The sequence below is a fragment of the Chelonia mydas genome, chromosome 9 (genome assembly GCF_015237465.2).
Source record: "Chelonia mydas isolate rCheMyd1 chromosome 9, rCheMyd1.pri.v2, whole genome shotgun sequence".
In the NCBI taxonomy this organism is placed as follows: domain Eukaryota; kingdom Metazoa; phylum Chordata; order Testudines; family Cheloniidae; genus Chelonia; species Chelonia mydas.
The window spans coordinates 46,795,207-46,821,468 of record NC_057855.1 but is presented as its reverse complement, the minus strand read 5'-3'; the positions used below and the strand labels follow the sequence as shown (position 1 = coordinate 46,821,468).

General features: G+C 45.6%; 1 protein-coding gene across 8 annotated transcripts in view; it reads left to right on the top strand.

The window, feature by feature from the left end:
• Positions 1 to 24,731, top strand: part of DGKD (diacylglycerol kinase delta) — an 86,165-nt gene extending 61,434 nt beyond the window's left edge. For 7 of the 8 annotated variants that reach the window (XM_043522617.1, XM_043522616.1, XM_037908247.2 and 4 more), the window contains 16 exons: positions 34 to 307; positions 2,774 to 2,935; positions 4,389 to 4,517; positions 5,859 to 5,955; positions 7,117 to 7,227; positions 7,972 to 8,068; positions 9,424 to 9,531; positions 10,915 to 11,028; positions 11,531 to 11,665; positions 14,984 to 15,135; positions 16,270 to 16,381; positions 16,531 to 16,623; positions 17,011 to 17,130; positions 17,451 to 17,568; positions 18,915 to 19,045; positions 20,275 to 24,731. In XM_043522617.1, the coding sequence (XP_043378552.1) occupies positions 34 to 307; positions 2,774 to 2,935; positions 4,389 to 4,517; positions 5,859 to 5,955; positions 7,117 to 7,227; positions 7,972 to 8,068; positions 9,424 to 9,531; positions 10,915 to 11,028; positions 11,531 to 11,665; positions 14,984 to 15,135; positions 16,270 to 16,381; positions 16,531 to 16,623; positions 17,011 to 17,130; positions 17,451 to 17,568; positions 18,915 to 19,045; positions 20,275 to 20,364 (2,043 nt within the window). In that variant the 3' untranslated portion in view covers positions 20,365 to 24,731. The remainder of the gene's footprint in view (positions 1 to 33; positions 308 to 2,773; positions 2,936 to 4,388; positions 4,518 to 5,858; positions 5,956 to 7,116; positions 7,228 to 7,971; positions 8,069 to 9,423; positions 9,532 to 10,914; positions 11,029 to 11,530; positions 11,666 to 14,983; positions 15,136 to 16,269; positions 16,382 to 16,530; positions 16,624 to 17,010; positions 17,131 to 17,450; positions 17,569 to 18,914; positions 19,046 to 20,274) is intronic. The other variant, XM_043522615.1, reaches the window with a different exon arrangement.
• The last annotated feature ends 1,531 nt before the right edge of the window (positions 24,732 to 26,262 follow it).

The window sequence follows — 26,262 nt, the reverse complement described above, 5'->3', positions numbered from 1 at the left end:
GGTCGTGCACAAACCTTCTGCTTTAACCTGCAGTGCTCTGTCCTGAAGGAGAAGCTGGACTCCCTTTTGAAGACATTAAATGATGAATCTCAAGCCTCTTCATCTCTATCAAACCCACCTCCCACCATTGCAGAGGAGACAGAAGATGGTGATGGATCTGGCAGTGCTTGTGATTCTTCTAGTGACCACTCCATGGGATCATCATGCACTGCCCGTCCCCAGATATTCCGGCCTAGAGAGCAGCTAATGTTGAGAGCAAACAGCCTGAAAAAAGCCATTCGTCAGATTATAGAGCATGCAGAAAAAGGTAAGAGGTGGGTAATTCTGCCTGCAGTTCGTTGTCTGCTCTTGGGACATGTACGTTGCCTTTCCTCCAGGGAGGAGCAAGATTCATGATTTAACAGCAACATTCCTGATCTGTATGACAATCTTCCAGTAAGCCTATATGCATTTTTTCCCATACAAAGAAGGGTTCCTATGGGATTGACCTTCCACCTCTAGGCCACCAGTTAGAAAATCTTTGCCATCATATGGCTGTTCAGTGCTATTCTCAGTCTGGCCCTTGTTAAAGGGCTCACATCAAAGGCATATAGTAAGAGTCCTAGCCTCTCCATCTTCCTGTTGCACTGAAGGACCCACCTCTTCGGTAGAGCATTCCCTAAAGAACCAGAACAGAACCAAACCTTGCAGCTGGGCACCTTCTCCATCTCTTCAGACTTAGCATTTCTCCTCTGTTGGTGGTGGGACGGGCGTAAATCAGCACCGCCTGGACAGCGTTTGTCTTCCTCCTCATGGTTTATTTATCAGTATTGCCAAGGCAGGCCTCAGGGCAGGCCCAAGGAGCACTTCTCCACTGAATAAAAGAAACAAATTCACAACACAAAATAAAAGGGGGATACCTTTCCTTGCCCCCTCTCTGCGGGTTGGGGGGTATTGTCCTGTTGTTGGCTTCAGGGTGCCAGGTTGGTTGTTTTCTCCCATAGAGGGGAGAGCAGCCTCTCACCCCGGAGAAGCCTTTCTCCCTGCTGCCACTGGCCGTGCCTCAGCTTGTCTCCCCTTCCGCTGCCCCCCAGAGGTTTTGAAAAGTCACAGGAAGCCCATAATTGGATCCATGTGTCTCTAGTTGAGCTAAGGTAACCTCTATTCAGCTTGTAGGGAAGGGCCTTTATCATTCATGGGCTAATATACCTGCCTTCCATCATTCTCTTACAGCTCTCCAGCCTAACGTGGTCACACAGCACACTCCAAGGTAGAAGGCAACAATTAAACCAAAGAGTAGAATGGCAAATTGGCTGGCCTGCTGTTTTCCGCAGTCCATGTACAATGTGTAAATACTTCCAGGGAAGGTGCTTTAGAAATACTTTAGATAGATTGGATCTAAAACCTAAAATCATGGTTGGCTTTTAATTGGCACCTGGACTGACTGTTTCATACTCAGTAGGCCCACTGTGTGCTCACTGGCCCTTTGTGGCCCAGCTCCAGTGGGACACACCAGCTTCCATGCCTGTGACGCATTCCCCTCTCCCTGCCTCCCCTCAGCTCCAAGTTCCAGTCCCTTCGAAAGTGTCAAGGAGGAAATCCTGGTTGAACTGAGAAGGACATATGTACTGGTGTATTACAGAAGGGAGAGAAAAGCATAAAAGTCAGAGATTTAAAGTCTCTGCACACCTAAATGAGTATAGCCGTAAGCAACCTTAGACTTGGCAGTAAGCCTGAAGTTGCAAATCATTGAAATATTACCTGGATTTACAACAGTGTAATAGTCTGGCAGTGATCTATGTCCTTTGTCAGAGGAATAAGAATGGATGGGGACAGGTTGTGTCTGTGAAAGAACAAGGCTGTTAGTTCCATCCAGAGGAGGTTTTGATTTCTACGAGTAATACATTACCATTTGATTTCACCTTCCCGTGAACAAATGAGTTCCGTTGCCTTTTGTGAACATATTTGCTTAAGTCCTCTGTGCCGTTTCATTTCCAAACACACACATTTAATTCCTTCCTTCTTTTTTATTAGTTTATGACCAAGCCCTCTTTTCTTCACATGATACTAGTGTTGGTGGCCATTTCAAATGACCTATTTTATTGTCATGGTCTGGGCTGAGCAAACAGAAATCTGACATGCACATCAGTTAGCGTCTTTCTGTTTGGCTTAGCAGTTCCAGGGAACACCTCATGCAAATAAAGGCAGGTCCTTTACTTGTAGCATAGCTCAAATGAGAAATAGGTCCTTAGGAAGTATAAATACAGTTATGGCAAGCATTAAAGTTGGGCAAATTTTTTCACAGCCCATCAAAGCTCTCTTGATGGTGGTCTCAGCAGAGAGACCAAGAAATGCGTGGGCCTGGAGACTGAAGCACCCTCACCCCAACAGCTGAGTCCTCCAGGTCGGAGCTGAGTCATGTTAAATGGTGTGGAAAAGTCAGTCTGCATTGTCACGGCCATTCATTGATAGATGAATTCAGCACCGTCAGAACCTTCATCCTACTGTCATTTAAGTCAGAGAGAGATTTGTCATTAACATCAATGGGAGTTGAATCAGGCTTATAATTTGGTATCTTTCATGAAAACTAATGTGTTGGGTTTTTTTTAAAGTAAGGAGTTCTGTGGATCACCCCAGTCAAGACCCTGAGGCAACTCTTTGGATTAATTCTGGTGTGGGAATAGAATTTTGGGGGTAGTATTGTATTTCCTTGCTGTGTGCCAGCCTGCCCCCTTCCCTCTGTATTCTCATGACAGAGTTGTAAGACACATGTCTGATTTCTCTCTCTGTCCAGCTGTGGATGAGCAGAATGCCCAGACACAGGAGCAGGAGGGCTTCATCCTGGGGCTTTCCACCGCTGAGGAGGGAAAGGAGCTGAGGAACGAGGATAAAACCTCCCTGCAGCCATCGCACAGTGACAACTATGGAGTTCCCAAAGGGAGGAGTCATCGGAAAGGTACTAGTCACTGTCAGGCAGCCCAGGTTCCTGCATTTGGACAAGCACTAGGGCTCCCATTTCCATAGGAGCTTTAGAATATTTCTGTGCCCATCCCTTCTTGGAACCTGTTTTCCTCCAGTGTGAGGTTGGTGATAGTTCTGTAACCTCAGCTCAGAGGCCTCACATCTTCTCCATGCTTAAATCCTTTTGCCAAACAGTCTCCTTCCTGCTCAGAGAGGAACCTCTCTCAGATCTCTGAGGGTTTGGTCATGATCTTAGTGTTCAGTTTGTAAGACCCCGGAGCTTCATTAGGCTTATTCTGAAAGCAGCAGCCAGTCTTCTCAGTGCTGTCAGCGTGCCATGCTCTCAGGTGTCCACTCCACTTCCCTGACATTTTCTTACTGGACCCCTGCCTTCCTGCCACAGATACTAGAGCAGGGGTGGGCAAACTTTTTGGCCCGAGTGCCACATGCAAAACTGTATGGATGGCCAGGTAGGGAAGGCTGTACCTCCCCAAACAGCCTGGCCCCCGCCCCCTCCCACTTTCCGCCCCCTGACTGCCCCCCCTCAGAACCCCCAACCCATCCAACCCCCCCTGCTCCTTGTCCCCTGACCACCCCCTCCCGGGACCCCCTGCCCCTAACCACCCCCCCTTGCCCCCCCCGGGACTCCACCCCCCATCGACCATCCCCTGCCCCCTCCCAAACCTCCACCCCATCCAACTATCCCCTGCTCCCTGTCCCGTGACTGCCCCCCGGGAACCCCTGCCCCTTATCCAACCCCCTGGCCCTCTTACTATGCTGTTCAGAGCATCATGACTGGCAGACACGCCACCCGGTCAGAGCTAGACACGCTGCCACTCTGCCCTGCAGGAGCACGCAGCCCCACTGCCCAGAGCGCTGCCTGTGCGGCGGCATGGCTGCGGGGAGGGGGAACAGTGGGGGAGGGGCTGGGGGCTAGCCTCCCTGGCTGGGAGCTATGGGGCCGGGCAGGACGGTCCTGTGGGCCATAGTTTACCCAACTCTGTACTAGAGCAAGGAACCAGCTTGTAATCACTGTTAAGTGAGAAAATTGTAAGAGAGCCCTATTCACTCTAAATACATTCAGAACTGAACTCTGTCTGTGGACTAGCCAATACCCATCATCTGTTTTCTTCTTCAACTGAAGCCAGACCTCTCTCATCTCCATTCCTAGTATTAGTTCAAGGTATTTCTGTTCCTCACTGCTGGTACCAAGTGTTTGTGTGTCTGTCTGTCTTGCACTTGGGCCACACCTTTTTGTCTCTTCATGACTCTGGTTCTGTCTCTTTGCATAACTGTGCTTTGTATTGTCTGGAATGTGTTGATGTTGAGTGACTGGTAATTTTACCTTCTGTCCCCTGTTCCTTACTGCTTGTGCAGTGCTGGTGTTGTGCTTGTTTGAGCAATACACAATGTTTGTCAATTGCAGTGTTTTGTGTTGTATTTTGTAGTGTCCAAATCTCCTTGTGAAAGGCTAATAAACAAAGGAAGTTTGTCGCTGGGCAGCTCTGCATCTCTTCCTCCCCAGACAGGAAACCGGGACAACCTGCCAATGCTCAACACAAAGATCCTCTACTCGAGTGAGTGTCTCACCCACCCCTTCCCATTCAGGCAACCTGCTGAGCTGGGGTAACAACAGCATAGCCTCAGCTCTCCAGCCGAGGGCATGAAATGTTTGTCTGATAGCCGTTCTTGTCGATAAACCGTTGCAAGAGCCAAGTTGGAGAGTAATCTGTTTGCAGGTAACTTTCCAACAGGCTTGAATAGTGAAGATGTTGGGAAAAGATTAGAATCACCCCCAGCTGAGACCAAGACACAGATTTAATGGCTGCAGTGTAGAGACAGGATTTAGGTCTTGATGATTGCACAAAGGTAACGACCTCATAAGCTTAACAGGAGGTTGATGCAATGGTAAATAAGTGTAAAATTCTCAATACAATGCTGGAGTCTGAGTTCAAGAGAGGCCTGAGAGTGAAGGGTGGTCCTTCCAAGTCAAGGCCGAAGTCACTGGCAGTACTTTCTGTCTCCCTTGTTCCCATCTCAGAGATCCTGCAGCTATTTCTATCCCTTGGTGTTCTTAACAGGTCACTCACTGATAACTTTAACCCCACAAATCCTGACTTGTTTGTTTACATTGGTGTGTTCTTGTCCAGAAAGAGTCGAGGTCACTTTCTCCCTGACTAAACCTGGCACGTTTTTGTTGCTAGCTGATAATGTGGGGAGCAAGATGCAGCAGCTCCTGAACAGAGTGGTGTGCAGCCTTGAACCCCACTTCTGTCCCCTCAGTCTAGTCAGGCAGAGACCCGGCTGCGCTCCTTGCCCCAGCAGCAGGAGAGAGCTATTGCAGTAAGATCACTTCTGTCCCGTCTTCCCCAGGCACGGACCCTACCACACCCAAACCAGCAGAGAGACTTATGCACTCCCTTCTCACCTCCTTTACAGCTCGATTGCTAACTGCATCTTGCTGGAGGGTAGAAGAATGCTCTGGAGCCCTCTTTGGTGCTGGGGGCTATACAAATGGAGACACATGGCCTTTTTAATTTGCCTTTTTCCTTTAAAAAAGAAAAGGCAAAAGTGGATTCCCCACCATAAAGGGGTGTGTGTGGAATCTCTTTTTTCCAGAAAGAGCCAAAAATGATGACAGCCCTTTTCTGGCCCATTGTAATGTTTTGATCCCAAGTAGAAGAATTAACACCTATGTTTGGACCCAGTGCTGGTTAGGGTTGAGCCCTGAAACTAGTACTTTTCAGATGTCTGATTTTATTGTTTTTCCAGTGGGGGTATATGTCTCTCACCTCTGTCCTCTTGGCTCTGGGAGTAAATAACAGTTCTTTGCCCAGTGTTAACATCCTCTGTCCTCCATATTTAATAAACTCCATGAGATGCCCTACGTACTATTCCCTCTTTATTTTCTCCCCCAGATATTCGTGCTGGTATGTCTGGTTCTCTGCCTGGGAGTTCGGTCATCAGCCGATTGTTGATCAGTGCAGATCCCTTTAACTCTGAGCCAGAAAACCTGTGAGTATGCAGAGGAGCTAGACGGGAATGCATGGTTCCAGATGAACCTCTGTGTCCCTACATTGTGGTGAGGGAAGAGGGTTGTTTTTGAGAGTTAATTGGGGACTTAGGCGGCGCCGGGATGAAGAGATGTGTAAATCAGCCCTCCCATGCTGGATGTCAGTTATCAAGATGTATGGACATGAGGAGTAAATGCAGAAGATATGTGGCTTCTAGTGAGAGAAACTAACCAAGGCCAGTCTCCTCCCAGGACCTGTGGATATGAGGGAGTGTCTCCCTCTCCCAGTTAGAGTGATATGGGCAAGGTCCAGCTAACTGTTCAACAAGCTAGACTTGAATTCTCCAATAAGGTCCCTTCGATTCTGCAGCAGTCTGTAAATTCTGCAGCAGCTTCATGCAAACACAAAAATGACACGTTTTTCACTGACTGAGCTGTGAAAGTGACAAATGCAATCCCCCTGTGGTGTTTGTCCCCAGAGTAAATCACATTCATTTGTCTGCGTCCCTAAATTTTCGATCGGTGTGCTGCAGATGGTTGTATTGGCTATGTCTGACGAAGCTGTACAGAGGGAAAACTGGACGGTTTGGCTGTGGCTAACGGGATGTTTGGGCCTTTTGGTGTCCAGAAAGGGAGTGGGAAAGGGGTTGGAATTGTGAGATAAACCCATTTTTTGGATGTTTCCAATCAAATATTTAGCAATAAAATAGCTAAGTATTGACATCTAAATCATCATCATTAGGTTCCACCCCACTGAGCTGAGCAGTTGACCACACTGAGTTATTGTTTCAGGCTCTGCTGAATCATGCAGATACCACCTTGTCAGTTACACTTTGCCCACATTTGTGAGATTTTCTTCACAGCCATAAGGGATGGAAATGTAACATTTTCCAAATGAAATCGTAGACTCTTGAGCTCAGTTCTATGGCACAGGAGTGGATTCAACCGCAGAATCCATGGTTAGGGATTAGCAGAATTTACAGGACCTTTGACCCCCACACAGTGTGTCCAGACTGCTCTTTATGAAGTTTCTTATGGAGTAGTCGAATCAGTTCTCACTAGAGTACAGAAGATCCTGCTGGCCTCCTCCTCTTTTTTCAACCATCTGTGTGTCAGGAGATGTGGATCACTTTAACAAAAATTGTTTTTCTTTAACTTGGCAGAGAGTGTTACACAGAGAAGTGTGTCATGAATAATTATTTTGGAATTGGATTGGATGCAAAGATCTCTCTGGATTTCAACAACAAACGTGATGAGCACCCAGAGAAGTGCAGGTAGGTCAGTTCTTTGGGAGGCAGATTTTGGTCTTTGTGGTCTACAGTGATTGCATCAGACATAATTACAGTTTATAATCTAGTATGACACCTTGAAGCTGGTCATCTGAAACCGGCATGAGTAGTTTCACCTTGATTACTTCCTAATTCAAGACATTGTAGATAACATGGGAGATCCAAGTAGCTAGCTCTGATATGGATTGGATGCAGTGGTTCAGGCATTTACTTCATGACCTCACTAGTAGCCTTTCTCGTATGGCTGCTTTTTAGCTTCGAAAGAATTGTGTCCCAACTCCAAATGCCATGGAACTCCATTCTAAGCCCGCACCCTGCCCTATATATCAGGCCTATAGTTCTACGGTCTTCAGGATACCTGTATAGAGACAGGGTCCTTCAAACAACCTGCGGTTAATGGGTTTTCTCTGTCCTGAACAACATTCAGCAACACCCTTAGCTCAGTGATGTGTGTGACTGATTGCATCTCCCTCTTGGGAGCACATATTTCTGACAGCTCATGTTAGTGGATCATCCCTAATTCCTGTTTCATTTTTTTCCAAGGGCTACCTCTTTTCAGAATACAAGGGGTGGCAATTTCCAGTGCTGCTTTCTTCTGAAAGAGGAGGACTCCTATTTTTAGGGGGTTGGGAGGTATCATTGAAATAATCTTTTCTCACAATCAGACAGTAAATGACGGTGCCTCATGCTGACTGTTGTATCTCTTGTACCTTTGTTTGTCCCTCTAAGAAGTCGTACTAAAAACATGATGTGGTATGGAGTGCTCGGGACCAAGGAGCTGCTACACAGAACATACAAGAACTTGGAGCAAAAAGTCTTGCTGGAGGTGAGAAAGAAAATGTTGTTATGTGGTTTAATGTCTCCTTCTCCCATCCCAGTCAATTTTTATTTTTTTGCTTCTGATTGCGCCATTTATTTTAGCATCATTTATCAGTCTTTAACTGAATACATGAAGCCCTTCCACCATCTCCATCAGTCACCTTGAATCTGACCCAACCTGTTGATTCCAGAGGAACATTTCCATTTTCAGTCCTTGGGATTCCCCACCCCGCTGCACTGTTAGCCCATATCAGCCCTCAGCCTGATGAAAGCAGCCTTTGCTGATACTAGGAAGATATTCCCATTCTTGTGATAGGAAATTACATCGTTTTAGAAAATGCTGACTAACACGCTGTTGAGCAAAGACCCTCAGCATAGGACAAGGGTTGTTGTGTTTGACATTGTATCTCCTGTAAACACCATTGTCCTTATCTATTCTGGTTGTCTAACATCGTATTAGTTAAGACATGTTCTACGGGGGTCAGACTGGGGAAGAAAATGGTGATATTTTTCCAGGCTTCCCCCAGAACATTAGCTCCATCCATATGAGTTGTCAAAATGCAACGCCACTCACAGCAAATTGTGCAGATGTTCAAAGTGAGATCACAATGCCATTGGCTCCACCAGGCTCTCTCAGCTGGACCGACCCCCCACCCCACCCCCCCAGCCCCACTTGGGGCTTAAATGTGTCCATGAGCTCTGCTACATTTTTAGAGCATGGCTCATGCTTGATTGGAGGGAAGAAGGGGTGGTATCTCCCAAACAGTACCTGCTTGTGTCACCAGAATGAAACAGCACTCACAGGAAATTGTGCCCCTTCCCCTTCTTTCTTACCTGAGGAATGTAGTAATTAATGTTGCCATTTAAACTGTCATCAATAGGCATTGAGAGTTAACATCTCAGCGAAATGAATGGGGCTCTTCACCACCCCAAGAGCTATTATTCCTGTCTGCATCAATTACTCTTGGCTCATATTTTTGCGTGTTATTTTTGCCACCATACTGGCTGGAGACTCGCTTTCTCTTTTTAAATAAAAGCTGAGATTCTGGAGAGCAAGCCAGTCACTCAGAGAAGTGCCGGGATAGCATATGGGCATGTACCAGCTATTTGAGCCCTGATGTTATACCATGATGTAATTTCCTGGTGTAGACAAAGCCAGTAGTCCTGGGAACTCATCCAGTTATGCAGGCAGTGTGCTTCAGTGCCAGCCCAGTGAGTGTGCCCTCGACAGTATCTGGAAAATGTTCTGCTCTCTTCAGCAGTCTGCCTAGTGATGACTGAGTAATCTGGAGAGGCTTTAAAATTGCTGCCTGCTAACATCAGCACAGCTATAAATGTGACATTATCTTCTATTCTGTGCAGTGTGATGGGCGTCCGATCCCTTTGCCCAGTCTTCAGGGGATCGCTGTACTCAACATTCCCAGCTATGCTGGAGGCACTAACTTCTGGGGAGGCACCAAAGAAGATGATGTGAGTATTCCTTGAAGGTGGCAAATGGGAATGCAACAAATTTCTTCAGTATTTACTGTTGAGTGCACCATTAGCACCTGAGATCTGACGGTTGGAACAAGAGCATATCTGGCTGAGGTTTCTCTGTGAAATGTGTGGGTACTGTGACAGGGCAAGGCCAGATGGCTATAGAAAAGTAGTGGGAGATAGATATATTAGCTCCAGGCTAAACAAATCCCTGGTACCAGGTTAAGTGAAATGGAAGCTGCTCCAGGTCAATTAAGACCCCTTGGGCCAATTAAGAACTTTCCAGAAGGCAGGGAGAATGCTAGGTTGATTGGGACACCTGAAGCCAATCAGGGGCTGGCTGAAACTAGTTAAAAGCTTCCCAGTCAGTCAGGTAGGTGTGCATGTCAGGAGCTGTGGGAGGAAGTTGCGCTATTGGAAAGGCTGAGTAGTACACACCATATCAGGCACAAGGAAGGAGGCCCTGAGGTAAGGGTGAAGTGGAGCTTGAGGAAGTGAGGGCTGATGTGGGGGAAGTAGCCCAGGGAATTGTACATGTCATGTTTCTAAAAGGTCAGCTACCATAGCTGATACTATTAGGGTCCCTGGGCTGGAGCCCGGAGTAGAGGGTGGGCCCAGGCTCCCCCCCCACCTTTGCCTCCTGATTAATCACTGAGGCTGGGAGACAACAGAGACTGTGCAAGGAAGGATAACTTCTTCTCACCTCCCTTGCTGGCTTATGATGAAAATGGCTCAGTAGACTGTGACCCTTGTCTCTAGAGAAAGAAGGGTTACATGGAGGGTCACTTTGAGCCTCTGAGGCTAGCGAAATCCGCCAGGAAATGCGGGACCCACGGAGCCAAGGACAGAGCTTTGTCACAGTACCCAAAAGTCAAACTTCAGCAATTTGTCAGCCACAGGGGTTCAGACTGGAGTTAGATCCTATTCCAATCCTTCTGACTTTCACGAAACGCAATAGATGAGCTCTGAGATGCCCCCCAGTTGCTCTCCACTCAAAAGGCCTGCTCTAAAGCCAATTTAAGCTAAGGGCAGTCTTTCCATAAACTTCAGTGGGCTTTGCATGAGGCTCCAAAATTTTGACCTTCAAATAATGGAGATAATCAAGTCCTGTAAGAATAATGTTGTATAGAGGCATGTGTGTCATCACTGTGCAGAAATGATCCTTTAGCTGCTTTTGGAAGCCCACTGGGAATACTGCGGCTACTTTTTCTCCTTCCTGGATCACTTCAGAATCCACATTGTAGCCTTATTGTTAATTATATAGCGAATAAACAGCAAAAGAAAAAGTCACAAATGTCCATTCGTGGGAGGGAAGGAAGCTTTTCTAACACAGAGAAATATGTGAATTGAATTCTCTCTCCCCTTGTGTCTCCTTAGACATTTACAGCCCCTTCCTTTGATGACAAGATCTTGGAGGTGGTAGCCGTGTTTGGTAGCATGCAGATGGCAGTATCACGAGTGATTAATCTACAGCATCACCGGATTGCACAGGTATCTGTTGCTTTTGTGAGCTCCTTGGCCAACCTTATGCCTCCCCCACCCAGAACACTTGGTTTGAAGGCTGTGATGTGTTTCTGCTTGCTGTCAGTCCCAACAGAGCAGAGAATGCAAAGCCTGTGGCTCTTAGACTCCCCTAGTCCTGATGTGGGGGCCTGCAGGGATCAGGGCTAGTAGCTCCAGATGGTATCGAGCATGGAGTGGTTTTCCACTGTTCACTGTGATCTGGATAGATTGTGGCAGTTGAAACACTGACTAGAACAGCAGTCCATCAGATAACCCAAGGCATGATGTACCAGATGCCAGGGCCCCAAGGGAGTTTGCCCTGCACAGGAAGAACTATGTGTGTGTGAATCAGGTGGTCCAGCCCCACCAGCAGCAGTTAGAACAAGGCTGTCGGACACAGGGAAATGTTTTGAGAGGAAATGTATACAACGCCTCTTGTCTTTTGGTAACTTTTATTTTGGGACCCATTTAATACTTTCATTTCTCGCAGTGCCGGACTGTGAAGATAGCAATCCTGGGAGATGAGGGAGTGCCTGTACAAGTGGACGGAGAAGCCTGGATTCAACCCCCTGGTTATATTTGGATTGTTCATAAGAACAGGGCACAGACGCTAACTAGAGACAGGGTAAGAGTAACCCTGCAATACAGTACATGTACAAGAGAGACATCCTTTAACACCATATATACCCCAGAGAGGAATGCAATAACCTGAAAGACTGTAGAGAGACACATACATATCAGGTGTGCAGTATATACTCTTACATACACACACACACACTGTTAAAAGAATATTGGTAAGTTTTCAAAATCAAACATTCAGAAAACAGGAAATGCTAGAATTTAGGTTGGCCATGCCACCTTACCTTGGTCCCCTTGTGTGTATGCATACTGTCTTTAATGACATGATCACATACTATTTTTTCCGCAGGACACCTGCCTCATTCTGTGCACTGGATGCATGAGACTCAATTAATGAAGAGCTATTCAATGTTTTGTTTTCTCCTCGTTGTTCAGTGTGTGGTTCCAGGCCTTATTGGCCAAGCGAAGCAAGGTCCTACACTCAACTGAAAGGCATTTCTCTGTCTGTAACATGATAATATTTGAATGCTGCACCTGATCAATTCCAAAATTTGAGGGAATGTTCTAGGCATCATTGTCCAGAACCCCAGTGATTTGGAGGAAAACTGGAAGGAGGAAATGAACCCCTGGCATTTGGTTAGCAGACTCAGCAGTTTCAGCCAGCCAGCTCTGATATTGACTATAGACCATTGAGGCCAGCCGTTGACACCTTCCAGCGTAACAAAACTCCCCATGTGAGCTCTGCCCATCCTTTCAATAGGGATTAAAATTTTGACTTCCTAAATGTTTTCTATCACTGACGAAAATAAAAGATATAAGAATGGGGGGATGGGGAGCACATAGAAGTCCTAGGCTATGGGGAGAATGGGGGACCCTAGTATGGGGGAAAAGGCAATGGAGGGGGCAAACACATCCCCTGGTGTGGGGGGCACACAGAGCTCATGACATGGTGGGGAAGGGTGTGTTGGGAGAACCAGGGAATGACGGCACACAAAACCAGTGGGATGGGAGAAGGAGGAATGGGTTGCCCAGAGCCCCTGGCATGGGAAGACAGTGGGGGACAATGATAAGGGGGAAGGGGACAGTGAAGAAATGGGGGGCACACAGAACCCCTGGCAGGGGTGGAATGGGGGGCACATAGAGCCCCAGGCATGTGACAGATGGGGGGTGCACAGAGCCCCTGCCATTGTGGGGGAGAGATTGTGGGGGATTATGTGGGGGGGAGGGGAACATAGCGGACACACAAAGCCCCTGGCATATGGGGGCAAAAGTGGTTGCAGAGAGTCCCTTAAATAGAGGAAGAGGGGAGAGTGGCACACGGGGAGGCTCTGGGGAGAGTGGAGGAGTGCCTGGAGTCCCTGGTGTCTGTGATGATCTTGGCCTACAGCAGCAACAAAGTGGGTGACCCTTTAGTTCACTGCACACTACTCACACCCTGCTCTGAAGAGAGAAGTGTCAATTTCCTCATGGGATTTTCTATGGTGCATACCACTTGAGAGCTCACAAACATTAATCATTCTATCTTCATAGCACCCCCTCAAGGTGAGAGGGTCTCATCCCTGTTTTACAGCTGGGAGCACAGGCATGGAGAGAGTACAGTCAAAAGAGTCCACTCATTTTGGGTGCCCAATTTGAGACACCTGGGGCCTGATTTTTCTTCAGACTGCTTAGCATTTGTAGCACTTTCTATGCTCAAAGCCCTGTTCCCACTGGCTTCAGTTGCAGTTCTGTGTGCTCAACCCTTCTGCAAAGCAGACTCCAAGGTACCAAGTTGGTCACTCAGAAAATGAGGAGAACACAGTTAGTGGTCATCTATGAAAAGTTTTGTTTAAGTGAGTTGCCCAGCATCAGCTAAGAACTCTGTGGCAAAGACAGGGCTATAATCCAGTTCTCCAGAGTGACATTCAGCTCCCTTAATGGTGAAACTGTCCTTTCTCTTCCTGCAGTCCCCTGTTTCATTCTGTACGCACCTTCCAACTTCTGCAACAAATGAAGTAGGGGGCCTACAGACAAAGTCTTCTTTTCTACACAATCCTGCGTCATTCCCAGAGGAGGCCCATCCTGTGCACTGAATGAAGCAGAGAAATGGTCCTGTGGAAAATTAGTATGTGATCATGTAATTAAAGGCTGTATCATAATACATATACACAAGGGAGGGCAAACTAAAGGGGTACAGGCAACCTTAATTCTAACTTCTGAATGCTTGACTTTTCATGTTCTTTTAACATAGTTTTGTGTGTGTAATTTCCTGGTTTGTTTTTTTTTTAAAAAAAAAACAGTTCTAGTATTTGACACCTACATGGGTCATCAGCAGGGTTGGAAACTTCAGATTCATCACCTAGACCTCTGCCATTTGAGCTAACAGAGTAACTGATAGCAATAGTAGGTTGTCATCCTCTGTATGGACCAGCACGAGAGGGAGATGGACAGACAGTTTGGTAGTGGGTTTCATAGATATTAGTTGACAGCAGAGAAACGGTGAGACTCCATCTTGGATTCCATTCCAGGCTCTGGATGGGAGTGTATTCTAGTGGGCCCTGACTCTTCTGCTCATTCTCCTGACCTTGATCCCTTCTGCCCAATCGCCTCCAACCTGTCCCAGACCTGTCTCCAGCCTCCACCCTAGCCCCCCTCAATACCCTACCCCCTGAGGTCATGTTCTAGCTCCACATTTTTAGCATTTTTCCATGCTGCCTTGCCAGCAAGGGTGGGGTCACTCCCTGCTCTCCATTCTGATGCCTGGCCCCAGGGAAAGCCCTGCTCAGCCCCAAGTTGGAGTATGCCCAGCATGGATGGAATCTTCAAGGACTTCACCTGTCAAGCTCTAGCAAGTTTCTACTGAGCATGTGCGAACTGCAGTTTTTAAAAGGCTTATAACTTGGCCAGATCTGTGTGGATTTTCATGGGGAAAGCCAAATATCCGTTCCTTACATAAAGGCCACCCATTGCCAAATTTCAAGTCCCTGCTCCAAAGCATGAGGATGCTAAAGCTTCTCCAAGAAAAGGTGACCACAATTTTTTGACATTGCCAAAACAATGCCATTTTCCCCTAAACTCATTCTCAGGAACATCTGAACTGTTTGGACTGAAATTTTCCAACACAGAAAAAAAAGTAATGAGCCTGAGTCAAACGTCCAGCATGGGAAATTTCAGCCCAAATGTTTGTCACAGTTGTAAGCAACTGAAAACAGAAGGGTCTTATAACGGGGTGTGTCAAGCAACCTTCATTAATTGGTGGTGCTGCCAGCCCTGCCTGTAATACAAGCACACGCAGGCCCTGTGGGAAGACTGGTGGAGTAAATGTTGAAATGCTTTCTCTGGGAGATTTGCAAGGTAGTTTTGTGTGCATTTTCCTTGTTTGTAGGCATTTGAGAGCACCCTAAAGTCCTGGGAAGATAAACAGAAGTGTGAGTTGCCCCGGCCCTCCTCTTTCTCCCTGCACCCGGAGATCATGTCTGAAGAAGAGTCCACCCAGATTAACCAGTTTGGTCAAGCAGCAGGAGCTCTGATTCATAGGTGAGACCCGCTTCTCTTTTCCTGGGGCTCACAGCCCTACTCTGGCATCTTGTTCCTCTGGGCTCATGAGGCCCCCTCCTGGCTTCTGAGTGTGGTGCTCGTTGTCACACTCCCTTTCCTTCCAGAGCTGTCTGTCTTGTCTGATCACCTGCAGTGCTGTCTGTATCCTTGGGAATAGCCTAGAGCAATGTATAATTTCATCCGCTCACTGCATTACCGTAGCTGCACCAGAATTTAAATCTACAAAGTGAAGTTTTTTCAGTCACTGTGGACCAAATTCAGTCCTGGCACAAACAAGCACAGCTCCCTTTGTTCTTTCTTTCAGGCTGAGGTTAATTTTGTATTATTAAAGAACGTGGGGACTTAGGTTCATCTGTTGTTCTAGCCCTAGATGTTGCCAGTGAATTTGTCAGAAATGAAACAGCTGCTTCTCAGGGAAGAAGCCAGACTTGCTGGGGACCTTTAACCCAGAGCCACAGCAGAGATTGGTGAAAGAGGACTTTCACACCAATACGCACACTTGCACTCTTTTTGCAGGTGTCCTGCTCACTGATATTAGCATTTAAGAGAAAATGCACAGAGTGGAACACCACAGAAGTCTTCTGTGAACTACCATGTGCATAGCTGCTGCTAAAATCACAGCCTACGTGTAGTATAGGGCCATATTTTAAACTCTAGCCCTGAGTTGTGCTTTGCAAAAAAGAACGTGCACATGTGGAGTTGTGTGCACATGCCCTGCATTGGTGTAAGTAATTGCATGTGTATATTCATTTTCAGGCACAATTTAGTGCCAAAGCGTATAAATTAGTGTATTCTTTCAAAAATCCCTTTAGACATACAAGTACAGGTATTGCAATCAGCTCAGCTGTCCTTGGGCTGCTCTTTCTTGCTTATGATTTGGTAAAACGTGCCAGGGTTAGACTTGTGCTACTTTTATAAGATCATATAAAAGGGATGCCTCGTTTGCCTTGCCCTATCCATGGCAGATCACCTGGATGGGAACTGATCTGCCAGAGTTCAGATTACCTACACGAGCACTGCCATGCTGCTATGTCCATAGCCTCAGCACCCAGAATGGCATTGGAATAGAAAAGAATGAGGATCAGCTGACATGGTCTGTGTTTCTCTCCACAGCATTCGGGAAATAGCCCAGTCCTATCAAGACATGGAACAGGAACTTGCTCATGCAGTCAATGCCAGCTCCAAATCTATGGACAAAGTATATGCCAAATCCAAATCGACAGAGGTACTGCTCGGCAGCTTGTTTCTTAAGCTTTGCCACAATTTTGTGACTGTTTTCTGCTTTGTTCTTGTTTGCTTCTCTGAGACGCCTTTCCCTCTAGCCATTTGACTGCTGAGTTTTCTGGCCCTTACACATGTTTGTTGTTGCCACAGGGTCTGAACTGCAGCCTGGTTGTAGAGATGGTGAATAATGTTAAAGCCCTGCATAGTGAGACAGAGCTTCTGCTGGCTGGCAAGATGGCACTGGTAAGGAGGGATAAACAGGAGGGAATGGCTTGGAGGTATTTTCCCTCACTCTGTTCTCTTACTGTGGCCATGGCATGAAGACAAGATCTTGCTGGCCTCTGGACTCTTTTGGCTTTGTAACAAGTCAGTGCAAACTTCACCAGGGGGATTTAAACAAATTGTGCCATCCATTGCCTCCATCGTTTGGTAACGTTATGCATTATATAACAAGATCAGGCTGGTTAGCTCTGAGCTCTGGTTCCTTGAGAGGGAGGAAACTTAATATGGTCTAGAAGGGAATGTCTTGATATGTGGTTTCTTTAAAAATATCTTGAAGGAGATAACATGCTCTGCATTCCACTTTGTGGTTCTGAATGCTGTTTGCCTTTGGCTCTGTCTCTGATGCAGCAGCTGGATCCTCCACAGAAGGAGCAGCTCCTAGCAGCCCTGACAGACATGGACCTTCAGCTGAGGAAGCTAGCAGACATCCCTTGGCTATGGCAACTCATGGAGCCCAGCGATGAAGAGGTAATAACTCTCAAACACAGGAGCAAAACAGTTTCCCTAGGTGCTGTCCTCGTTAGTTAGCTTTGCTCATCTTGCTTCAGTGACTTCCTGTGGGTAGGTCACAGGTGTGAGACAGAATCAGTTCAGGAGAAAACTCCATGAAGTTACTGCCAGAGGTCCCTGGGTTGACATGGAGCTGACCATTTTTCTTCCCCTTCCTGACCATGAGATTGGAAGCTCTTTCCTCTCTACAAGGACTGAGCTGAACTAGGTGCTAGGTTCATTCAGATGGTATGGATTTGAGACATAAGTTTCATTGACTTCCCTGTGTGTTTCTGCAGAACCAGATGCTGGATTATTCCAAACGCAGCCGCAGTGGCAAATTTCGGCTGGTGACCAAGTTTAAAAAGGAGAAAAACAACAAGAATAAGGAGACTCGTAGCAGCATGGGACTGCCTGGTACCAACTGGCTGTGTATTCACTCTGTGTGCCCCTACATCTCCTGTTTGTGCACACACACTCTTCCCTTCCTCTGCCTGTGTCTCCATTTTGTGTCTTTCTCTTTCCTCTGTTTTTCCTTTCATGTATTTTTACTCACACATTACACTCACATTCTGTTTAGTGTGTTTCTTTTTCACTTAGCAAAGTAGCTTTTTTTCTGTGCGCTCTCTCTGAACATAACACCCTGCACTGAGCGGATATTCCCAAAGACTAACTGATGGCACCCTCCGAAGAGGTCTACCAAGACTTGGACTGTTCTCTGGAATGTTTTGGGAGGGCTGCGGGAGTGGACTTGAGGGTCTTCGGCTTTTAGCAATCAAAATGACTGTGGGGCCCAAGTCCGCGTAACTCCAATCCTCCCACTGCTGATGCTCCCTGATGTGGTTAATGATGTTTCTCTTATTGATTCGCCCCCAGGGTTTAATCAAGCCTCATGTCTAATTGGCTGGGGATCCTGCATCACCACTGGTGCACCTTGACCTCTAATCCTATTGGTCAGTATGATAAAAACTGGCCCACAAAATCAACAAATTGACTGGTATCAGAACACTTTCTCTCCAATTGTGTTAGTTGATTTTTGGTTTATATTCTACCTATGAAAACTCTCTACCACTAAAATTTGGGAGTACTATTTGTCCTGTGGATATTGTCCTCTCCCATGGAATTGTGGGTCTTGTCACTCTTTCCTCCATGACCTCTCTTTCCGCTGGGATCGTGGGGACTTTTCTTTCTCGTATTTAGAGACTAGTCTGGAAGCTGGAGGTCCCCCTGTGTTCATTGCCAGTCCTCCCTCCCACATTAGAGGGAGATTTTACCATCTTGTCTAGAAAGCACTTGATGAGCCGTGAATGTAGAAGGAACCTATGTAATGTAAGTGCCAGTATGCACTGTTTACTCAAAAAGAACAATAGAAAGTTAACCTGCGTCTGATTCTCTCCTAAACATTTTGCATGGCTGTTTTGTTTTTTAAACGGAGGGAAATTGAGTTTCTTATTAGACATGGTGGTAAAGTTTCAGTCATAGCAAGGTAGTGACTGGACATGGACATAAACAGACCCCCATGGTTCATTGCATCTAGTCTCTTCTTAAGAGAATGGCTCTGATTTTAATCTGACCTCCTTCTTTGTTTGGGATTATAGCTCCTGTTGTCAGTCCTCCTCTCCCTCATTTGGGGTTGTGGTCCTGCTTGACGTTCTCCCTTGGCTTTCCTTTTGGTTTTGGATACTGTTGGTGTTCTTTCTCACTCTCTCTTTCCCCTGGGCTTCTGGGTACTCAATGCACTCCTGCTTTTCCATCTCCGACAGTTCACCTCTGGGGAACGGAGGAGGTTGCGGCCTGGCTTGAGCATCTCAGTCTTTGTGAGTATAAGGATATCTTCATCCGGCATGACGTCCGGGGCTCTGAGCTCCTGCATCTCGAACGGCGGGACCTCAAGGTACTTTCAAGATCAGCTCATCAGAAATAGCCAGCTGCATCTGCATGGCCTTCTGTGCTGAATGTGCTTGGAAATGGCCTGCATACCGTCCATTCCCCGTGGCTTGGCTAGATGAATGGGTTCATCATGGCCTCATTTTACTCTCTTCTCAGGTCACCTAATTAAAATGTATAGTAGGAAGCTAGCATAAATAGTCAGCCATTAGCCCATAGGCCAACAGTCCAACTCTTTCCCAGTTTCCTAAAGTTGTGGTCCAATCCAACACCCAAACTAGTCGTCGTTGTTGAGAATCTCTTTATTTTGAAGCACTGTGGAGCAGAAGGATTTCAATGTTCAGCTCACTCTCACTCCTTTACAGAATCAGTCATGATTTGGGCTAGTTGGAGTTGAGTGTGTGGCTATATTTGAGGGCCTGCAGATCATTGCATTTGCTTTTAAAAAGAAACAATCATAGTCTTAGATGAGACAGTTGGACAGAGACTTGTTACTTATATTGCTTGTTGAATAGCCAGTCATATCCTTAGAGAAGAGAAAACAGTACCGCAGACCCACTCTGCAAAACTTCACAGCGCTTCTCCCATCATCAGAAGAAGCTTTTTCTGGGAAGGGAAGTTATGAAGATCGGTGACTGATTATGTGACTTGCATGTGATACAAGAGTATTTGTGGCCCATGAGTTGTGTGTGATAAATGAATGTCCATAGTATTTTAATTTATGACTTGCCTTGTGTTCTGTGCGTACAGTGATTAATGTGATATACGAGTGATAATATGACTCCTGTGCATGATCTCTAACTATTTTCTGTGATTTCTGTGCATGGTATCTGAGTGTTCCTATAGTTATTCTGTGTGATCTGTGCCTAGTTGTGTTCTTTACCTATGTGTTTTGTGGCTGGCTGCTGACTTAGTTCCCTGGGATATATATAGTCCTTTCTGCACATGGTTTGATCTCCTGGCTAGCCATGTACTTTGCATCTGCGGCTGGCTACGTGGTTTGCAGTTGTAGCTAGTCCCGGCTTTATTCCAGTTCTGTGATTGTTGGTTACTTTGTCTTGCTCTGGTAGGCATTCAATGCTTGGTTTAAGCATTCATATGACTGTAAGGTTTGTAATCTTTCTGTATGGTTTCCTTCTCTTTTTCATGATCGACTGATTAGTTCGTAACTGTTGATTGGCTGTCTAGCTTTTTTTTTTTGTGTGATCTTAGATGTGTTTTCCTCTTTTCTTCCAGGACCTGGGAGTGACCAAAGTGGGTCACATGAAGAGGATATTACACGGGATCAAGGAGCTGAGCCGGAATACTCTTGTCAGCGAGGTTTAGCCTCTGTTTTCACAGCCTGTGTCTACCATTCCCCCTAACTTCTGCACAGCATTCACCTCCCAGAGCAGCTATGCTCAAAACTGTTGCTGTTCAGAGTTCATATCAGCCAGTCATGGTGCTACCTTTTTTCAAGTGGGGTACAGTTGCATCCAGCAAGAGGCACCTTATCTGTTGATGGGGGTGGAGCCTCCCAGAAGAGAACTCATCAGCCATTTGAAGAACCCTGTCCTTTGACATGGAAAGTCTTAGTTCTGGTGACAATGCAGGACAACTGACAATTGCAACACAGCTACCTTTAGTGTGTGATTTCATCATATTGGAATTATTCAGGGCAAAAGATGTATTGGCCAGTCATAGTCTTTTCAGATCCGAGACTCCCACTGGTCTGTATGTGACAGCTGTATCTGATAATGCTCAAATGGGGCAACGCTTGTCCTTTTGACCTAGTGGAGCCCCCTTCTGGATACATCCTTCAATTGCATGTGACCTGCAAGAGAAGCTCAAAGCCAGTGCAAGTCTTCCCTTGCAGTGATTCTCTCTGTGTCACTTATGCCTTGCAACAAACAATGCATGTGGTTACAGCCTTTTGCACCAGCCTACAGTCTCACCGTAGGCCTGTGTCTGTCATTCTTCTTCAGCCAATCATGGTGGTGCAGCCAAATTCACAGCCATTGCAGTTAGGTGAAAATTCCAGCCGGTCACAGAGGACATTCTCTGGCTAGCCCCTTATCCCTTGACAATAGAGCAAAAATAGTACAGGCAGTTCACTTATTAAATCACCCATTCAGGATTCATCTTTAGGAGACTTGGGGGGAAGAGCCACTCAGGGCAGGAGGGGTAAATTAGCCAAATGGGATACAGAAATAATTCAACCTACCTTGTTAGGGGAGCAGCATGTCAGGCACCAGATTGGAGCCAGTTAGGAATGGCTTCTTTTCAGGTCAGTGCCACTTCCATGGCCACAAGTGAATGGACCTGTGGCTTTAATTTATATCCAAGGGCAAAAAACACTCCCCTCTCTTGAAGGCTATGAAGCTATCATTGAAACTTACATCTTTTCCCCTATTTAAGTCTTTGTGTTGCTGTTCCCTCCCTGGTCTCTCTCAAGCTGCCTTGTTCCCTCACAACAGTGCTGGCGGATGCCAAAGGAAACAGGGTCACTTACTCTTCATGGTACTGTACCTGCTACTAAGAGAGCCATGTGCCTTGGAACATTGAGGGATTTTGTAGAAGCATCTGGGGTTAGTGTTACATGGCAGAGGAGTATCATGTTGAAAAGTGATGCCCCTTTGGCAACTAGCCTCTAATGCCAGCATGTGGAAGATGGGAAAATTAGCACTTCTGAATCAGAGGTTATAGACTGCTTCCAGATTTCTGTTTTATTGACTAACCTCTGTCAAGTGACTGGCGAAGCCCAAAGCCCAGCAGACCTAGTTCAGTTGATGTGATTATCACTGGGGAGAGGGCTTGCTGGCAGTTAACACCAAAAAGCTGGAAAAAGGGGAGGACTTTTTCATTACATCTCTTGTATGTGTTTATTTTTTTAAACGAATGGCACTTGGCTGACCCTGCCTGTAGGCAGGGAAATGAGCACATACACAGTGACACACAATTTAATTTCTGAGGGCAACTTATTTTTCCTGTTCTTCATAAGGCTTTTTTTAAAACTGCCTTAGCGCCATATAGTTAACTGAACCTGCGGTGTCAGACATGATGTTTTATGTGATGGGAGACTATGAGCCAATTTCAGCCCTCGTGCCAACTCCTTTGAATTCAAGAGAATTACCCCAAGGGTTATTTGGGCCTTGAGTGTATGGTCTTGTTTTCTCTCCAGTTCTTGTCTCCCTACACATCTCCGTTTCGAACAGAGGACATTGAGGTTTGCTTATGCAGAGTGGAGAGAAGGCTACACCTGCTTGATTCCCATAGCAAAACACCTGATATAAACCATTGTAGTGAGGGAGCAGAGAGAAGAAATTTTGCAGCTCTGCTCCAAGAGCTTTTCCCTCCTTACTCTTCACTAGCATCCCTTTCCACAGTGATTTTTTTTTCTTTATTAGTACAAAGCCCTCTTACTGCATTGGATCCCCTAATGTATTGAACAAGTAAGAATCATAGACAATTTTATTTCCCAAAGTTCTCTTCCAGCTGCTTTCATTTGCTTGTTTGGACGCTGATCAAGGCCTGTGTGAGTGTTAGGAAAACCCACTGGTAAGCGGAGCCGTGGGACATAATGAAGAATATTGCTGCACTTTTTCATTCTTACTGATGACAACCAAGTAGCACCTGCTTCATGGTATTTGCAAGAGTGTGTGTGTTGGTAGTAGTGTATACACAGGTAGGAGAACACCGCAGGGAAGAGAAGTACCATGTGATAATTCTGGAGGAAGATGCAGCAAAGAAAGAGGGGATTTCTCTCTTTTTGCTCAGATTGTGAAAGAACCACAATTCTTGCTAGCTATGCTTCTTTAAAATTCGTGCTGACTATGCTTCTTTAAGATGTCTCATGGTTAGAAGAACAGTGTGTGCTTACCATGCTTGCATTACTTAGTTCAGGATGGATTCAGTTCTTGCCTCAATAGGAACAGTTCCTCTATTTTTTTTTTCCTAATCACACTGATGGTGAGATCCTAGCAGGTCCCCTCCTGTCCAAACATACTACTTAGAACTACATCTTATCCTAGGAGTACTGAAGGTCACTGGTTTATCTGCTTTTGGCAATGTGTCCATTTAGTCAAGGAGTTAAACTCTGCACTCTTTATTTCCCTCTGTGTACCCCAATATATTTCTTTTCATTGGTGAATTTTCCAAATACGCTTATAGCAATGTCACTCTCCATTGCATTAGATATCCTCCAGGAGCATCCCATGGGGATGGAGACACACATTCTGCCTCCTTTTGAGAATTAGAGAATGGGATCTTATATTTAACCCGAGTGCCTTTGGCTGTGCATGAGGTACATATCTAAAGAGAGGGTGTACCACAGTTCCACTGGGAGTAATGCCATCTCTCTATAGCTCAGGGCCTTGGTCTAAAATGGGAGCACTGGTGTCAAACATCAGTGAAAGATGTCTCCATACCTTTGATGATCAGACTGAGGTTCTAGCTTACCTATTCAGAGTTGTCCCTCTGGTATCTGATAAGCTTTTCTGTGGGAGAGAAAATGGCTTGGACAACTCAGGAAAACGAGACTGAAAAAAATGTCACTGCTGCTTGCCAAAAACAAAACTCTCCTGCCCTGTCAAGCAAAACACCCACTTGGGAGAAGTTAGAACTTCACAGGTCTCTTGTACAAGTTCGGTCTTGTAATTAAAATGCTACTAGTGTCAAGGCCTCAGGTCACCTTCTGCCTCGTCAGTCCACTCTCCTGGCAATGATTTAGGAGGGGAGGAGCAGTGTTTTACTGTGGCAAATTGGGCATGTGGTTTCTGTTACCAATAATGGAAGTTCAGTGCCTCGTTTACCAGACATTGCAGTGGAAATTTACTCCTTGGTGGCAGATCCTGCCCTGTCACCCTATTCAGCCCCATTCAGTTTTTGAGGTTGCATGCAGTATGAGTTAGAACAAGATTTGCCCACGAGCTGATCAGGAATGTCCTAGTGTGGGCCTCCTCGGGGAGGGAAGGGGTTTAATTTATAACATGGTCTTACCTGTTTTGCTGGAGTTCCTTTACAGTGCTTAGATTATAAGCGTTTGACCAAGAACAGCATGTGCCAGCTGTTCAGTGTAGGTGCAGTGTGTTATTTATTCTGTTTAGCTCTAGTGGAGACTTGTGTTCTGTCAGACCATGAAGACTTGGTCAGTATAGATTTAAGTAGAGGGATCCCATCTCTAGAAAAGCGCCTCTGCAGCTAGGAACCTCACGGACTGTACAGAGCCGCTTAGTCCCAGAATTCCTTGGACTGCTCCCGACTCCTATTCAAAGCTTCTCTTGTTATTTTAGTATTATTTAAAGATGCATATATGAGCTGTGTGATAAAGTGAAAGACTGTTTACACAAAAAAAATTTGTATCTTCAGAAACGTGTACTGTAAAAAAGAAAGATGAAAAATAATATTGTTTATAAGGCTGTCAGCAGTAATCACGTGTCCGTATCGCTGCCTACCAACTGTTATTCCTCAGGGGTGTCCACACCATTCCTGTGATCCTGTCAAAAACATAGGGAAGCACCTGGATCCCTGTACAGTTTTGGAAAGAAGGTTTTGTGCCTTAAGAATGGGATCTGCTCCCCTCCTATTTATTATCGTAATTTATACAGTGATTGCCATGGAAACGCCTCTTGTATTTTATGTACATAGTTTGCTGTTGATTGTTGTAAATAAGTTGTTCTTGTATATAAAGCTAACCTGTTTCTGATCTTCCGGAAGAGAATTCTCTGTTATTATCTTCATCTTGCAAGTGGGCTACAACATCCACTTATTGCCTCTTTCCCAACAAGAAGCTCTGCTTTGGGACGATGATTTTATCCTGAATAGCATCAAAAGCTCAGAGGTTCAAAGCTGCTTCTGGGGTGCGGTGGGAGGGAGTGGGGGTGTTATTATCAAGGAAGTGAAGAGATCATAGCTCTGATTGGTGTACATTAATTTATAGCTGTTCCTCATCACACTGGCTTAATCAATGTGTGCAGGAGGAAGTATTTATTTGAACTTTATTAGACAAGTTTCTATAGCCAGAAGTGTAAAGAGGAAAAAAATATTTCAAATGCATTGGTTCTAACACTGCAAATGCTACTGCATAGTTTCCATGCGTATAAGACTAGGGTGACCAGATGTCCCAATATTTGGGGCTTTTTCTTATATGGGTGCCAATTACCCCCTACCCCCGTCCCGATTTTTCACACTTGCTATCTGGTCACCCTATATAAGACCCACTGCTAGAATGGGCATAGACCCCCTTGGGGATTTGAGAGGAATTTAGGTACCCTTTCAAGTGCCAGCTGTATTTTTTTTAGTGACTAAGAGAAATTCCAACACCTTCCTAAACATGAGAGGTTATTTCCCTCCTGTGATCTAGTATCCCTCTGCATCAAATTTTTTGAATTCTTAGCTGCTGTTGTAACTCTTATCTCCAAACTTGATCTCACAGGCTCCTGGATCATCAGCATGTTACGGACACAGTTTCTAGACTCAGGAGATAAGTGAAAATGTATTTGTAAAGGAAGTAATATACTCTCTTCCCAGGAAATGTAGAAGTCAGTTGCAATCAAAAGTAAACAGTGAATCTGTAAACTTCAAACCTAAAAGTTTAGAGGGATTTGAGTGAGAAATGCCATAGGCCACATTCTAACTCCATTCTCCTTCTAACTGTGTAATCAGATAACGATCAATGCGTTTGTAAGACTAAGAACCTTGCAACAAGTTATTCCTGACCTCAGGGCACAGTTCTTACAGTTTAACAACATTTCAAAGTAAGTGGAAACGCAGTAATATTTGTTTGAATAAATTATGAATATTTTCAGATGGAAAACAGAGCTTCACATGCAAGAATTACAGAGTGATGAAAGTTGCTGGAGCCCTTCCACTGAAAAGGAGGAATAATTTTAATGCATTGGGGATGTTAGAAATCCTAGCAGTTGTGTAGCCCTTGTGCTAGATAGAAATGGTTAGCCACCACATTACATTGTATTCCATCCACTAACCTCCAAAGTCTTAACAACAGGAAAGAAAACAAAGATTTTAATATAAATATGCACCCACTTACCCCCAGATCAGAATAGCATCCTAAGAGCCATTCTCTTCAGTGGAGATGCACCACTTACCCCAGGTCTGAGTCTAGGTCACTGTGCAGTAAATAGTGCTATAGAAAGAGCTATCAAAGACAACAAACACCAGCAGAGACGAACCAGATGAGTTACCACTTAGCTAAACTATTAAGACAAACACATTTTTAGGTTAGTT